Raw genomic sequence first — 17,728 nt, forward strand, 5'->3', positions numbered from 1 at the left:
AATTATTCCTTTCATTGCTATGCACCACTAACATGAGCTTCCTTACTGAGTTGTAGCGTCAGCTGGGCGCATGTACTCATAGATAAAATGCCATACAATGTCACTTATGGAAGAATTAGAGATGTTTATGGTACTATGTCAACCATCCTTAAAAAAGTGTAAAAACCCATAAAATGGAGGCTGGCCTGATACATAAAAAAATGTAGTAGTGTTAAGACAGAAAGAGGCATTTTCTCTTAAAAAAACATATTTCAGTTACAGGATTATACAGATTAGAATTAGCTTCTAATCCCCTAAAAAATTCAGCTGCTTCAGAGAAACACCTGCTAGTGTTTGTATGAAACATTTTTTAGTGTACATCACACCTTTATCAAAGCTCATGGAAGAAAATTTCTGAGTGTTCAGAAAGATCTCCCATACAGTGATTCTGGTTCCCAGTGTTCTCTGAAAACAGAATATAATCATTTTCTAATGGTGATGGAATGATATTCACCACTATCTGATGATGCTACTTCAAAGACGTTTTAGACACAGTTATCCTTTCAACTGTGTAGGAAGAAATTAAAAAAAACAGAGGAGCTAGCTGGATCACAAAGTTAACCCTTTTTTGCTTAGATACTTACTACAGTCTGCACTGCTGCAATTTAGAAACTAAGGCTCTCAGTTAGGCTCCAAATTACATTTGAAATTCTTTGTAACAACAAAAATGTATAAATAAATAATATTACATAATAAAATAATAACTAATAATGACAATAATAACAATAAAAAATTAACAATTCATGAAGATAGGAAAGCTCAACAAAAATGCAATCTATACCGATGAAATGAATGCTTGTTCTCTAACAGACAGTATAACACCTGTATAAGATTTGAGGCTTTCACGGCGGTGACTATGAAGAAAGCAGTCTTCTGGGATTTGGCACCGTGTATATGTGGTGTTAACCGACGTTTCGGACGACCGGTTCTCACGGTCTCTTCGCTTGCAGATTTCTTATATTTTTTTCTTCTACCCTGAAGATGGAGGCGATACGTTCCTCCGAAACGTCGGTTAACACCACATATACATGGTGCCAAATCCCAGAAGACTGCTTTCTTCTCAGTATAACACCTGTTACAAAATCCACAGAAGTTCACTGTGGAAAGAATCAATGAACACAAAATTCATACCCAAGAGTCATCTGAAGGAATCCACACAAACTAAAGCAATGTAATGATTTTAACACTAAATATGTATGAAGTTAAGAATCATAGACACAAAAGTGCTACAAGTAAAAAATAATCCTTTAATCAGAAGACTTCTTGAGCTGCAGATACATATGAGTATTCAAACCCTACAATCAACTACTGACAATTGTGCCATATGTCTATAGCAGCACATTTTTTTAATAGTTTACTTAAAAAGCTGCCAATAGCCACACTGTATGGCATTGACTGGCTGGACGACAGACGAATGATGAACTGGAAAGGGCTTGCAAGGATGCAGTCATGGTCTACTCAGGCTACTATCTATTCTATTAAACCTGTCACACTAAAAGTGTAATGGCAAAGATCTTCCATACTAAAACACTATCCCAGCATTCACCTGGAGTTACTGAGCAAAATCATGGAAATCAGTCGGGCTAGCTGGTGTTCTGACCAAATTTTGAACTGTGCATCTCCTGAATATAAGTCCAGAGTGTTACTGCTACACTAGCCTCTTCAGAAAAAGAGCATACTGATTCAGAGAAGAATTGTGAGGAAAAGTAAGTAATGACAAAGTAAGCAAACAGCAGAACAAAAATTAAAAATAATATAAAGATGGCTGACGTAAGAAGCAGTAAAAAGGTAAAGTTGTCCCTGTGCTTAATTAATTAAGCAATATGCCATGAAGGCATATGGGGGAGTGGATGTATAGATCCATATTTTTTTTAACCTAGGCACCAGTTGGAAGTACCCATTGGATAAGAGGTTGGGTAGACCCCAGAGCTGGTCTGGACCATGTGGAGAAAAGAAAATTCTTGACCCTACCAGGACTTGAACTCTGACCTCGTTGGTTGTCCAGCCCATAGCCAGTCACTATACTGACTAGCTTCTATGCTAACCCAGAAGTAAGAAGCATTATCAAGTGAAAAAGGACAAATTATACTTCAGGGAGAGAAAAGTGATTCTATACAAAAGGACCCAATTACCTTACATCTCTGGAGGGGTCCACTGTTTTTGCTGCATTAGTCTTCATAACCTACCATAAAATTAAATTAACTTACTGCAAATTCAGCATCATTATGCGTCAAAAGTAATGCCCAGATGATGACTGACCGTGATATTTTGCTGGCTTGTCAGGCCTACTGCACACACTCTAAGGTTGGTAATAAGTGAGTATGAAATGTTGGTGGAAAGATGACTGACAAGGAAGAACAGAACTACTCAGAGAAAAACCTGACACAATGTCACTTTGTTCACCATAAATTCCACATTAATTCTTGGAGGGTCTGAGATGAGAAGTCGCTATCCAATCACCCAAGCCATAGTGCAGCCTTCATATGCATTCCCTTTCAGTTTAAATAACATTTCCAAATTATTACTACAAATGTACCTATATATATATATATTCAAAATTACAGGATAAAAAAATCATCATTCATCTTTCCCAGAGTGCATTAGAGTTGCTTAGTTTCAATGACAACTGATCACATTTAAAACACTTGTTATCATTCACACAAAATGATATAAAAAAAAAGAATACCACCTTCTGGGCTGTGGCATCATGAACATTGGTAGAAGTTTACAATATTTTGAAGGAATATACTTCAGGGTCAATAACATCCCAAGCAAGCAGAGGGAGCTGTGTGTGGAAAAACCTGGTTCAGACATTGGTCTGAAAAGGAGACCAGATAGGAGAAGGGTAACAAGTGCTGTCCCTGAAAAGGGCCACATTTGCGAAGTGGAGAAATGATAGAAGGCAAGAGAATAGTGTAGTTTGAGTGATCAGTGGGAGGTACAGGTGGGCTCAGAGAGTAGTATGGACTGTAGGCAATGTTTTGTGGGATAGAAGGATGGAACAGCTGCAAACTGCAAGGAAAGTTCATGCAGACAGGTGCATTCAAAAGGGCATTGTCTGTGTCCCAAAAGATATTATTGTACATACTCACTACTGTGAGAATCTCATTTCAAAACAAACATCCCCAAAAGTCTCCCTTATTTTTAAAAGAGACCATACATTTGATCTAACATCACTAATTCATTCCTATGCGACAGGGTGTTCTATTCAAACAGATACTCTTCTGCACATTATATTGTCATATGTTTGAACCGAACACAAATTACAAAGCATCTTATAATGCTAGCTAAAAATAACATTTACATTCATGTCAATTATATTCGTGGGTCTTTCCAGCATGTGGATGATGTTTATTTTTCATAGGTACAAGCTGCCTCCATCTTCAAGATCAAAGTGAGCAGTATAGGTGAGTGTTCATTTATATGTAGATTTTAGTCCAACAGATCCGTGGGGAAGAGCAGGGAGTGGTGCCCAGTCTAGGCCAATATAGAGAGTGGACAGAGAAGTATTATCAAACATGGTCCTTCTAAGGGACACGAAGTACACCAAGAAATCAATGGCAACTGATGTTCCTGGACTTCTCAACCATCTCTGCTGCTGGATGAATGCTGTGGAAATGGCAGTGAAAACCCCAGAGGTTGAAGGTGGTTGCAATGGAAAAGGGAATTTTAGAAGTGCAGGGAATGGTGTCTCACAGGAGGGAGATGGGTGGGGATTTGGGGGAAGACAAATCCCTTCATACAGTATTGCCAAAATCTTGGCAACATTGCCCACATCCACACAGTGGAAACACCCAAGATCAGAATCAACATCAACAATAAACCATTGTGAATTCTTAAAATAGTAACAGTTATATTGACATTTCAGTTACGATTACTACTTCAACATGCCTAGCAATGTATAGGAAAGGAAGGATTATTGTCTTCGTTGCTGCTCAGAGAGTCAGATAAAATGGAATAGTTTTAGGATCTGTTCATACCCATAAGTTTCTCAGCTACACCAAGGAAGTACACCATCTGGGCAATGCCAAAGAGAGGAGCGATCACAATCATGCGGCAGGCAGCTCCTCGAAAGAACACTGTCGGGCCCTCATTTTTGAGAAGAGAACTAGAATAAGATTGTCATTCTACTGTTAACATACAAAGAAAAGCCATGCAATAGAATATAAAAGAATAAAGATGTCCCTGTGCTTAATTAATCACCATGCCATGAAGGCATGTGGGGGAGCAGAGGTACAATTCCACGCATTCTTAACTTCAGCACTATATGGAAATTAATGGTCAGTTTCATGTGCCAGCCACTTCACCCTGAGTGTACACTGGATAGGTGCCTGTGTGAGCCCCAGGACCAGTCTGGATATTGTGGAAAAGAAACAAATCTCTTACTCCTGCCTGGAATTGAACCACAACTCCCTGACATTTCAGCCACAGTCTAATCTCTGTACTGACTGAATGACTTCAATTCCCATACATAACAAGGGTGGACAATTATCTTTAATTTGGGAGCTAAAGGGGTCAAATGCAAGCAATATTGAGGCCCAGAGTAACTAATAATTCTGGCGGCATAATTGAGACAATAAGGAATTCACAAACATCTTTCATCAAACACTTCTTAACCACTGTAATTTATATGATGTCAACCAACCAATCAACTGATCCATCCATCAATCAGTCAATTCTTGCAGCAAAACTGCACAACTGTAAGTTATGGAGACAATTAACAATCAAAGAATAAATAGTTACTTACATGAAAGCATCAGTAATACCCTTATATGCAACCTCGCCCTCCGCCCGCTTCAGCAGCTGTAGTCTCGTTTTTACTACGTCGAATGGGTTCACTACAAATGCTGAAGTGGCACCTGCACCAATGCCAGCCAACAGGGAACACCAAAACACAGCTTCCCCTACACAAAACAACTGTGTTAATGAACATGCCAAACTTTTTAATGCAGAAGAACTTCACTTTCAACATTCAATGCATTCACCACAAAAAGTTGCAAAAATTCAGCTATTATCTTTGACATGTCTCTTTCTGCGCACTCACATGTAACAAATCAAGAACTGCATGAAATTTCATGAAATGTAATGATGGTTATTTTTTCTAAAATTTGTTCACATATCACAATTCTGGTTAAAATACAATAAGAGCAGCAGACATATCTCATAAGACTCACACATATTTCTGCGCACATCTCAAGCATAAACTCAAATGTAACAAGCTAAATATTTATTGGAATGAAAAATGTTTTGAAGAAAGTTAAGGAAACACAAAATACACAATTTATTCCTAGATCACTTTTTCTGCAAGTCTTACATTTTTTGAGACAGTTAAACAAAAGTGAGCGAATATGCCAGAACTGTTTCCTAGTGTACATTTTCTGTTTTGTCTCTTTTGTCCATATTTACAGATTATCTTCTTCAGTTCCTTGATAACTGTAATAGTAGTAATGTCTATTAGTTAAGTATACAGGTGACTCTCATTATATATGTTTTCGTTATAAACATTGTTACACATTCATTGTTCTACTTCTTTGCCATGATGAGAAACAATGTCCTATCTGTTGCCACAGTAGAAGCTCCTGCACATGACTAGTGAATTATGCACACAGTTTCTGTGGCTCACCCCATCATTTTGACTCAGTCATTTCATTTCCTACTTCTTCTTCTCCATGTTCAGTGCTTGTTCAGTGCAATTTCTGCTCAAGTGATTTTGATATATGTGACAATTTTGACAGATGCAACACCCATGTAGAACAAGAGTCACCTATACAGTCTATTGCCTGCCCTTGCCTGATATGTGCTGTTACCTGATCCATCCTTCTTTCTTGGACCAAGAGCATTGAGGTGGGCGAACAGAGGAAAGTACACTATTGAGAAGCTGACATCACGGAATGCTGTGGCACCAACGCCCTTGTAAAGCCCCAAGACACCTTTTGTGCGTAGCAATTCCACTGTGATTCCCAGTGCTGTCTGCCGTGGCACGACAGTGCCTCCTGAGCATCAAGCACAATTCATATAAATCTAACTCACCAACTAACTAATCAACTAGTAAAGCAACTACAGTGGAATACCCATAAATTTTACTCAGTTTAAAATACGGTATTTTAAGATTATTGCCTTCTGTAATGTCATGTAATTTGGTAAATAATTACCAACATTCTGGAGGAATGTATGGCCTTCATCTTCAGGGCTGTATAAATTCTACCCTGAAGATGGAGGCAGCAGTTTCCTCCAAAATGTCTGTACCTATCAAACTACATGACATCACATCCCAGGACTATAGTATTAATATTCCTTGCTTATTTAACAATCCTTTTTCAACTGCAAAGGTTATGCTTATATGGTATTGAATAGGATGAGAACAGGATTATGAGCTAGAAAGAAGTTTTAAAGAAATGATCCAGGATTACAGTTTGGTGTTATCTCAGTGTTTGCCTGGAATGACTGAGGAAAATCCTAAAAAGTCTTGCACAAGATAATTGGTAATGCAGTTCAGATTTGGAGTACCAAATACAAGTCTATATTATTAAAGTTACTCCAACTTCTTCGGTTAGTATTTTATATGACGAAGTCAGTAAATAAGTCACAAATGGAAGTAAAAGAGCTGTAATGGATGTAATAGGTTTTCTATGTGTATCACAAGGTACCAGCACAGTCCATCTTCATGACAGTCTAAGTATCAGACACACATGCGAACGTGCAGAGGCTGGTTTCAGTAGTCAAAATGGCAACTGTGCCTGAGGAGTACACTACCAAAGAGCAGCATTCGGTTGTGCATTTTTTGTGGGACAAAGGGCTCAATGCAAAGGATATTCATAAAGAAATGTTTCCTGTTTATGGCAGGAAGTGTTTATCATGTAAATCAGTTCACAACTAGATCAAGAAATTCTCTCAAAAGCGTTCTAAAGTTGCAGATGATGCCCAACCAGTTTGGGCATCATCTGCAACAGAAGCAGCTGTGCAGTGGATGGAAGAGTTGATCTGACCTGACAAGAGGATAACAATAAACAGTGTAGCAACTGCACTGTGGTGCTCCCACGGTTTAGCATAAAGCATAATGCATGAACATTTGAAGTTTCAAAAAGTGTGTGCATGGTGGGTGCCCAGAGAACTGAAGGACTGAGAAAAAATGAACCAAATGGGTCTGTCCTTGTAATATCTCCTATGGTATGCAGGTGAAGTATAAGACATGCTTCACAGGACTGTTACTGGGATTGTCACTCATGGATACATCACTACAAACCCAAATCAAAGTATGCTTCAGTGCATTGGAAATATCCAATTTCACCATCAACCAAAAATTTAAGGTTACACCATTACATGGGAAGGTTATGCTTACCATGTTTTGGGATACTCAGGGAGTACTGTTAGCCCATTTTCAGAAGCATGGTAAAAATGTGAATTCTGCATTGTTCTGTGAAGTTCTGTTGATGCTCCAAGATACAGTTCACAGAAAACGTCCAGGCAAACTGGCAAGAGGGGTACTGCTTCATCATGATAATACCAGACCCCATATAGCCTCAGCAACCCAGGACAGAATTCGAGAGCTACAGTGGTGACTTCTTGAACATCCACTTTACAGCCCAGACTTGGCCCCTAGTGACTTCCATCTGTTTGGTCTCCTAAAAAACCACCTTTGTGGCAAACATTTCGCTGACAATGGACAGACTGAAATGAAGGTGTGGAAGTGGCTGAGACAACAGTCAAAAGACTTCCATGCTGCAGGTTTCAACACACTGGTAAAGCAATGGGAGAAGTGTATCCATGTTGGTGCAGGACATGTTGAGAAACAAATGGTTTTTCCAGGTTTGAATATCACCATGTTTTACATTTTATATCGATTTTTTACCTATTTACTGACCCTTCCTCGTATTTAACAATATTGCTTCAGAAAATTACCCTGCTTAGAGACTACACGCCCTGCATCCTGCAACTGAATTTTCAGGAGTTCCATGGGTGTGGTAATGATTATTTGACACAGGCCGGCCAACCCACCAGCAGCCATCTCCCGTCCTAGAGGCAGTCCCCTATAAAAAAGGTCAAAATCCTGTCAGACACACAGCATCAATACAGTATGTTCTCCAGGGCATTAATAACAATAATAATAATAATAATTGTCATCATCTTATTACCACCACCACCACCACCACCACAGTTATTACTCTCAGACACAAATATCTACAAACACTGAACATCACAGGTATCCATGAACTTATGACTATTGTCATTATCTAATATGGAGTTTCCTGAAGTTATTTTTTGGCACTGTAGTTATTCACTGATATGTGAACAAAGATTAGATGAAAATCTCATTTGTGAGACAATTACACAATCCTCACCCGCCAGGTGTGCTGAGGTGATGTCTGAAGAAGTCATTGGCAGCAAGTTTGATGGCTTTCTCCGGGGTAATGAGTACAATGTTGACAGCGGAACCTACGCACAATACACAGACGTTTCAGTTCACAGAGGAGGAAACATGCTTTGATCCATAGTGCAGACAGTAATGTTTATAAACATTGAGGACTTGTCAATGTAGAAAGTTACTGGTTGCATATAAGATAGACTTTTACAAATGAGCATTAACATATCTGCCGATAACACTAGCTGATGTTTTCTGGAGTAAACTATCTTAATAAGTGGCCTCTGTAGTCTAGAGGTAACGTTCCCACCTCATGACTCGTAGTACGCGGGTTCAAATACCCGGCAGAGGTTGTCGAATTTTTAAGGGCGGAAAAATTCAGGGAACAAGTCCTCCGGGAGGGACTTTAAGCCGTGGGTCCCATGTCGTAGCTTTACGGCACGTAAAAGAACCTCATATCTCCAAAGGAGGTCACTGAGCCAAATTAATGGACATTTCCCGCCCAACAGCAGTCTCTAATACCTCTGGTAGATGGGGGAAGCATTATAGATACCTCTCAGCTAGTAGAGCCGGTCTCGCTGGCTGGGCGGGACTGATGGTAAGCACCAGTACCGGTAGGATATAGAGACTGGTAGAAATCATAGAGGGAAGCACAATGGACCAATACAGGTCTCAGCGCATGGGGAAACCCACCCTCTCCAATAACTAACTAACTAATTAACTAAACTATCTTAATAGTCCATCTTAAACTTTTAAATCATAGCTCTTCAAGTACAGAAATATTTCTGTCTATTGTAAATTACTGAACCAAGTTTTTCCATGTAACTGTGAAGGAAGTACCAATTACTACTAATCTGTCTCCTCTAAGACATTATTTCTTTTCAGGTCAGTAGAATACATGGATATATTCTGATGTACATGACCCCACTAAAGTGCAGAAATAATTTCACAACCATAGTTGAAAATGATCATTCACACACAATCCACTGCAAATAAAATAATTATTACATATAAATTTCGTATTTTCTAATGATACATTCAGGCACATGACAAAATAGAAATTCTTAACTGACTGAGATCAAGGTAATGATATCCACTATATAGAACAGGAATGTGATGTGAAACAATAAGAACTATAGGATTAAGAGAACATGAAGATTCTGAATGTGGTACATACACCCCAAGGTTCAATCCTGATGTCTGCCTGAATATATATGAAACATCATCAAAACCTTGAAATAGGATTCAAACCAGTAAATATTTTAAACGCAAAAAAAAAAAAAGCACAGTGTGGTTAACTACAAAATGTTATTCACTAGAACTGGAGGCTGAGGTGTGCACGAATCACAAATACTGTGCCTTGAAAAGAAGTGAAGGAGGGTGGAGACAGATGCATAGAACACATAGTGGTACCAAATGTAGAACTGTGGAATGGTTATTTTCGGTGAATATGATTTTTTTTCTTAAATGTATTTGTGCACAAAGAAACAATTATACATCAACAAAATCTATACTGTCACGTGTAGGAGGGTATGTGTGATGAAAATAACGGGTTCTAGATTGGACGACTGGATTTATTGGCACTTTGGTTACAGTCCCTCTTAATTGCAATTAATAGAGCGCTATTGCTGATTTATACAATTTACAGTTCACCGTTACACACGCACCAGAACTCTCAGTTTCCACTAGTCGTCTCCTAGCAACAGATCTCAACACAAAAACTAGCACTTCAAACCATTAAGAAGTCTTCTGGCCATTTCTTGTTCAGTCATGCTGCACCCTCAGAACTCAACTAAAACTCTCCTCAGCTGCAGGTAGACTCATATTATATAGTCAAAGCATGAACAACGCAGAAAACCTAAGTCAGGTGATAGCTAAGCACTGTTGGGGTGTGACATCATTGTGCATGCGTAAGCTGCATGGACACATAGAAAACCTCGCTGCAGTATTGTTGTATGACAGCACCACCCATGCAGAAGTGTATTTACCGAGCCGTTGCCTATAAATGGGTTCCATAACCCTGTAATTCTACTATTGTGTGCATGTATTACTTAGAAATGGTTGTTTCTGTGGCTCAACAGTTCATGCGTGGGGCAAATATACCACTATTAGAAAACAAGTTTGACACTATGAAAGGGACAGGCCCAAACTTGCAACAATATAGACTGGCTGCAGATGCTTCTATCCTGTGGCTCTGAACGAACTGAACTCCTGCTGACCAACAGTAGATCTCCTTTGCGCTGACTGATCACTCATAAAAAGCCAACTACAACTTGGTGGTTGTGATGTACCACGTCAAATGTTGTATTTGCACTCACCTCGATACATTCCAAAGTATCCTTCAGCTCTGTAAGTTTTCCGGAAGCAGTCCAACCTGTATAAACATAAATTCAGCGTCACCGATATATCTGTTCCACCATGCCATAGCTTAGACTGTGAGTCACTGGCTTACCTCTGGGCCCCACATTTGATCCCAGGCCAGGTCATGTGGGATCTGTGGTGGACAAAGTGGAACTGGGGTAGGCTTTCTCTGAGTGCTTTGATTTCTCCTGCCAATTCTCATTCCATCGACTACTCCACACCCATGATCAATCATCATCCAGGGCTGGTACAATAGGCCAAATAGTGGTTGATGTACCAAATGGACTCAGTCTCATGCCACCCAAAATTAAACATTTGTTTCAAGTATACAGCTCAGATCTGAAGATGTACAACATCTAACCATGGGCAAAAGCCACTGTCCTATATAAACATGTTACATTTTAAAAATGGATAAAATATTTCTTAGTTGAGATCTACAAGTTTGTGACAATGGTACAAATATTATGTTTTAGACATCCATTTTCCTGTCTTTATCTAAAATCAACATCCTGTTTATTTTTCAAAACAAACGTTTTCAGAGATTGGATTCTGTCCCCGTCTTCAGGTAAAACATATTCAGTTGGGCCCAATCAATAGTGCTAGTCCCTGTAAGTAAGAACTAAGAGAGTGTGACGATGATACATTATAAATACAAACCACTCCGTCCAATGTGACATATAAGTTTTTACTACATTAAAACTTATCTCCCTCACATGTTTCAGTCCGTACAGACTATCTTCAGAGGGAACATCATTACGAACTGGAAACTACCATCACAATAGGTGTTTTTGATTTAAAATATATTCTATAATGCACAGTACACATAAAGTCGAACATTTCACAATCACAGCAGCTTCCTGGTATTGTAAAGTTTTTAAAGTTTCTAGATGTTAATTTAAAAACCCTTTGTCACTAGTTAAAAAAAAAAATTTTAAACCACGTAGGTTCGTGTCCATACTCCTGTTGCCCTTCTTGTATGGGGCAGATTTTGTGCCGCCTGTTTATTTTGATGAGGAGGTTCTTGATGTCGTTCAGGGTTTGCTCCTGGCTTACTGTGTGAAAACAACACAGCAAGCCAGGAGCAAACCCTGGACGACATCCCCCATTCTGAAACCTCGGCCCTAGAGAACACCATGTTATCAACTTACATTGAACGGTACTGGCGCTCGCCATTTGGTCCAATCTGCTGATTCTGCAATCGTGTCTTCACCAGATCCAGAGGGAACACACAAGACACCCCGATGATCCCCGCGATGCCACCATTAATGATTTTGGGAAGCAATCTGCACACACACACAAAAATTGATAACTGATACTGGTATATAACATGTTGGGGGAACAAACAATAAGCAACAAACAATGGTGAATATTCTGCTAGGAAAATAACAACTTCTATCAAACTGAAGAAAGCAGTCTTCTGGGATTTGGCACCGTGTATATGTGGTGTTAACCGACGTTTCGGAGGAACGTATCGCCTCCATCTTCAGGGTAGAAGAAAAAGTACAAGAAATCTGCAAGTGACAAGACCGTGAGAACGGTAAAAGCAGACTGCTTTTACACTTTTTCTTCTACCCTGAAGATGGAGGCGATACGTTCCTCCGAAACGTCGGTTAACACCACATATACACGGTGCCAAATCCCAGAAGACTGCTTTCTTCAGTTTGATAGAAGTTGTTATTTTCCTAGCAGAATATTCACCATTGTTTGTTGCTTATTGTTTGTTCCCCCAACATGTTATATACCAGTATCAGTTATCAATTTTTGTGTGTGTGTGCAGATTGCTTCCCAAAATCATTAATGGTGGCATCGCGGGGATCATCGGGGTGTCTTGTGTGTTCCCTCTGGATCTGGTGAAGACACGATTGCAGAATCAGCAGATTGNTGGAATTTAAAATATGTTAATAGAACTACAATTGTTTGGCCATGCAAGCAGAATGAACACAGCAAGAATACTGGGAGGGGCATTAAAATTAAAATTTAAATTTAAATTAAACAAACTTTGTGACACTACACTTCTTTGACAAAATAACTGGTGGAATGCAGGCTGAGAATCACTGTCCAAAAGAATGGGGACTCTTCCCCTGGGAACAAAGCAACCTAAGTGTAAAGCTGATCACTCACCTCAAACTAGCACCGAGGTTAAGAAAACATGGAACTTACCTCCACACCCCTACACCAATTTCAGGTGTGACATTTAGGCATACAAACAACCAAAGTAAAATAAAGAATTACACGCATTAAATCATTAACATTCACAGCTGTTTGAAGAAATGCATATGTAAACATTCTTAGTGCCATGTTTGCATGTTGCTTCCTGTCTATTCAGTGCTGATTCAATTTTTTACAGACAGATAACAAAGCTGCCTGGCAGATGGCGGGCTGTCTAAGTTATGGGGGGATGGGGGGGTAACTAACACATGTCAGCTGTTAGCTGACAAAGGGAATTCTGCTCTTTCTGGCTCATAGCTCTTGTCAATGCTGATTTACCAACCACTGAAATTCATCTCTATCCTCTTGTATATGAGATGCATCAGAAAGTTCCCGGACTAGGTCAAAAAAGAAATATTGGCTCAATTTACTCAATTTTGGCTGTTATCTCCTTCAAAATAGTCTCCTTGGGAATGTATACAGCGATCCCATCGTTGTTTCCACGCTTCAGAAGCACTGTGGAAGTCATTTTCCTTTATGCTGTTGAGTACTGCTTGCGATTCCCTTTGGATGTCAGACACTGTTTCAAAATGTCATCCCTTCAGTTTCATTTTCAATTTGGGAAACAAAGAAATAAAAGTTTCGTTCTCGTTAGCCTTCTCTCATAGTTCAAGACAGGTTTACACGCTGCTGCTTTTGATCTTTTGTCAAGAGTCGGGGAACAAACTTCGTGGCAATGTGGCGCATGTTTAAATTTTCTGTTAAGATCTCCTGGTAAACTCCATAACTGATCCCAGTGGTGTCTGCGAGATCATGGATTGTTCAACGACGGTCTTCGTGGATGTCAAATTTTTGTGCCACTTTCTATCATTTTGCTGGTGTGTGGTCACCCTGAACATTTGTCATCTTCAACTGCCACTCAACTGGCCTTGAAAGACAAATGCCATTCCAAAGCTGCTGTCTGGCTTAAAGAATGTTCTCCAAAAGCCTCACGAAGCATTTCAATGGTTTCGGTATTGGATTTACTGAGCTTCACGCTAAACTTGATGCAGACACATTACTCGATTTTGCCATACATCGCAGACGAGACAAAACATGAAGTCGAAAAACCACTCGTGTAAAAAAGACCGTTCATAGAGTGGTGTCATGTGGCAGACTGACGCAATAGACTTGCTGAAGTGTAACCTTGGCCTTCCCTCTCATCTTCTTTCACCATGGTAGTTACAACAATAAGACAGTATATTTCTTATTCACAGGCTTCAAGAAAGCTCATGATTCAATCAGAAAAATTATATTCTACGAGGGTAAGTCAATAAGTAAGTTACAAATGGATACAGAACTTAAACAAATAAGAGTACTGATTTGAAAAATGCTTTTATTTCTCAACATAAACTCCCTGTACACTGAGGCACTTGTCCCATCGTTTCACAAACCCCTGAAAATACAACACACACAGTCACAAGGGAAGTACACAACACAGAACACAATACACACAAGAATATAGGAAGAGTACTCCCATAGGAGTTGTATTGAGCAATACAACGCACGCAGTCACAAGGGAAGGACACAACACAGAAGACAATATCCACAAGAATATAGGAAGAGTACTCCCATAGGAGTTGTATTGAGCAATACAACGCACACAGTCACAAGGGAAGGACACAACACAGAACACAATATACACAAGAATATAGGAAGAGTACTCCCATAGGAGAGGATTGACGTAACTTGCGAATTTGAAGTGTGACGTATAGATGATAAATCTTGAAAAGTTTTAATACATAAACTTTATTATTATACATGACATATATACATTTTAATCATTTTATAAAGGAGACATGATGGTATACAGTGCTATGGTTTGACGTAAATAAAACCACACCTGAAGATGGCACATTAGTGCCAAAACATGTAGTGAAGAGAAAAGTGAAATTGTGTGCACTGTAAGACGGTTGGTACAAATACACATCATGAATGTGAATCAGTGCAACAGGACGCTAAAAATATAACATTAGAATGAATGGTCTTATTGTATTCCCATTTTTTCTCCAGTATCTGATGAAAGCAAAAGAATTGATCTGTAGTTGATCTGTTATGTCAAACCCACACTGATGATCCCCCGGAAATTTCATCTATATATGGGCTTAACCTTGAAAGAAGAATATTGGATAAAATTTTGTATGAAGCTGATAGCAGTGATATCCCATGATAATTAGTACAGTCAGTTATGTCAGCCTTCTTGTGAACTGGTACAATAATAGACTCTTTCCACTGATCAGGAAATTCTTTTTTATTCCAAATAGAGTTAATTAGCTTATGGATCTTTGAGCATAATATTTCACTTCCTGCTTGAAAGAGTTCTGCCAAAATTTGATCACTACCTGAAGATTTATACCTTTTCAACTTTGTAATAGCAATTTCATCCTCAAAAAAGATAGGATCAGGTACTAACAGCTCAGCTGTATGTATTTCTATCCACCTAACATCACTGACCCATTGTATATTTAATAACTGAGATAAGTAGTTCTTCCATGTATTCAAAACATTGTGGGAAGCTGCAAGTAGATCACCAGTCACTAAGTTATTTCTAGGTTGGTAACGTCTCTTAAATTCATTGATTCCTCTGTGCAGGTTTCTAATGTTCTTGTTCTTATTGTTCAATGCAAGATCATAAATTTTGCCTGTCGGTTTCAGCATGCAGAAATATTAAAATTCTTCCCCTAAAATATGTAATTTATGTCTTGAAAATAAAAACTAAAGGATGCATTCACATCCCTAAGGGGAAGTTCATCCCTATAGTTAATTACACATTCACCATGAAGATTTATGTGGGAATGGAGGCATTAACCTCAGCACTCTATGGCAGTGAGTGGTCAATTTTATGCTTTGGCTGGGTGAGACTTAGAGCCAGTATGGGAATTGTAGAGAACAGAAAAACCTCTTAACCTTGCCAGGGATCAAACTCAATTTGTTGGTTGTACAGCCTGTACCCTAGTCATTATACCAACTAAGCTATCCTGGTTCTTGAATTCTACAGCAGTAATCAATTCTATTGGGTAAAACTACTTCACATTATTTTCTTCTTTCCAATTCTCAATAACCTGTGGCAAACACAAAATTGTTCTGGTCAACTCATTCAAGCATGAAGTTATCTGAGTAATACATAATATTTCAGTTCCTCCTTTACAGAAAACACACTGAATCTCTCTTACAAAAACCAATCAAATAATACTGCTTAGAATCACCATTTATTGTGAGCATCATACAAAAAATATATAAATACACTCTGTGAGCAAAACGATGATTAATTTAATTTTAAAGCAGGTGGTAAATATAGTAACCACTGCTTTAAAAGGTTAATACATTTACAACTTACTACATATTATCTGCGAATGACCATTATAATTTCTATTAGAAGCAAGCAGCTCCCCTCAGACTATGGACTATGCAAACTCAAACTGTTATGGTAGCTGTGATTAGATAATTCTAGCCTCCATGAAGCATTAAAAAAAAACGAAATGACACAAACTGATGTCAAGGTACAGCAGAGCCAGAACAAAAATTAAAAATGTTCATGGTAAATTTCATCAATGAAACAGTTCAATTTCCTGTTCCACTAAACATCTGTGTATAATCAAACAATTCAGCTTTAATTGAACACTGATGCATGACATAAAAAAACAATGACACCTAGTTTTATTGCATATAATAAAATTAATATTAAGAGGAATGCAAGGCAAGCCAACAAAAGTACTTATACTACTTGACTACTTGCTGATTTTGCTAGCTTGTGGTATGACAGGTTCTGTATCGAATGGCTTCGGCCTTGTATGGATGTGCTGGAACGTGTAATAAATACAATACAATACAATACAATAGGGATGATACAATTTAACTACATCGGAGGGTTTCCTAAGAAGGAGAGCTATAAAAAGAGACTGGTAAATGCTATAATAAGTTGTAAGATTTGAGGCTTTCACGGCGGTGACTATGAAGAAAGCAGTCTTCTGGGATTTGGTGCAGATTTACCTATACTTTTTCTTCAACCCTGAAGATGAGGGCGATACGTTCCTCCGAAACGTCGGTTAACACCACATATACACGGCGCCAAATCCCAGAAGACTGCTTTCTTCATCGCTATAATAAGTTGGCTACGTATTTAGAGTGAAATGCAATAAAACCACGCCTATGAATACAAATATGGAAGGAGAAATTAGTCGAGAATATCACCCCATGTTCAGATTACTGTATCGCACAACGAATAAAAAATAAACATATAAAAACAAACACACTATCCAAAAAATTTAAATGAAAATCCCTCGGCTTCTGCCATTTGTTCAACCCGCCATTATTTTAAAAAGGAACTGGGGGGAAATTGACAGTAGTAGCTTGTATTTTAACCGGAAAACTATACTTACTTAAACTGCCGGTCGCCTTTTTCTCCCATTGAATATTATTTCCTGACTTATATAAACTATTTAACGAACAGAATATAAAATAAATCTTGTCTGCACTATATAAATAATTAAAAATATCACAAAACGATATCCTTAAGCTCCAATCAAAGCCCAACTCCAACTCCTGTCTCCCATTTCCGCCTGCACTGCTTACCGCTGCCTACCACCTCCACAACTCCACGACCTCCACGACCACCATACTGCTCCACGGTTCACTATGCCGACGACCCGACGACGCCGACTGCGCCACAAGGTCCAGGTCCAGAAGCATAGAATCACACAGATAACCCGACCGGAACTAGACCGAACTCGACGAACCTGCAATCTGGTCTGGTGCGTATGGTGTGAGCGGTGTGAGATAATG

General features: G+C 38.9%; 1 protein-coding gene across 1 annotated transcript; it reads right to left on the reverse strand.

Moving 5' to 3' along the window:
* Positions 1-1,997: 1,997 nt before the first annotated feature.
* On the reverse strand, positions 1,998-17,518 carry LOC111863943 (mitochondrial glutamate carrier 1). Its single transcript, XM_023850785.2, has 8 exons — positions 17,326-17,518; positions 11,908-12,042; positions 10,717-10,772; positions 8,379-8,472; positions 7,939-8,066; positions 5,847-6,032; positions 4,787-4,943; positions 1,998-4,147 (listed from the first exon to the last, which is right to left on the reverse strand). Exons 1-8 carry the CDS (start codon positions 17,352-17,354, stop codon positions 4,003-4,005), a joined length of 930 nt encoding a protein of 309 aa, XP_023706553.1. The 5' UTR covers positions 17,355-17,518; the 3' UTR covers positions 1,998-4,002.
* Positions 17,519-17,728: the final 210 nt, after the last annotated feature.

The sequence above is a fragment of the Cryptotermes secundus genome, unplaced genomic scaffold, assembly GCF_002891405.2.
Source record: "Cryptotermes secundus unplaced genomic scaffold, Csec_1.0 scaffold171, whole genome shotgun sequence".
Taxonomy (NCBI): Eukaryota; Metazoa; Arthropoda; class Insecta; order Blattodea; family Kalotermitidae; genus Cryptotermes; species Cryptotermes secundus.

Bases quoted from the DNA above. Each gene is read 5' to 3' on its own strand.
- LOC111863943 (XM_023850785.2), bottom strand. From the start codon at position 17,354: ATGGGAGAAAAAGGCGACCGGCAGTTTAA. The intron at 8,473-10,716 runs GTGAGTGCAAAT...TATTGTGCGTAG, and splicing joins ATACTTTGGAATGTATCGAG to GTTCCGCTGTCAACATTGTA. The intron at 6,033-7,938 runs GTAATTTTCTGA...CTTGATGCTCAG, and splicing joins GCGTGTAGTCTCTAAGCAGG to GAGGCACTGTCGTGCCACGG.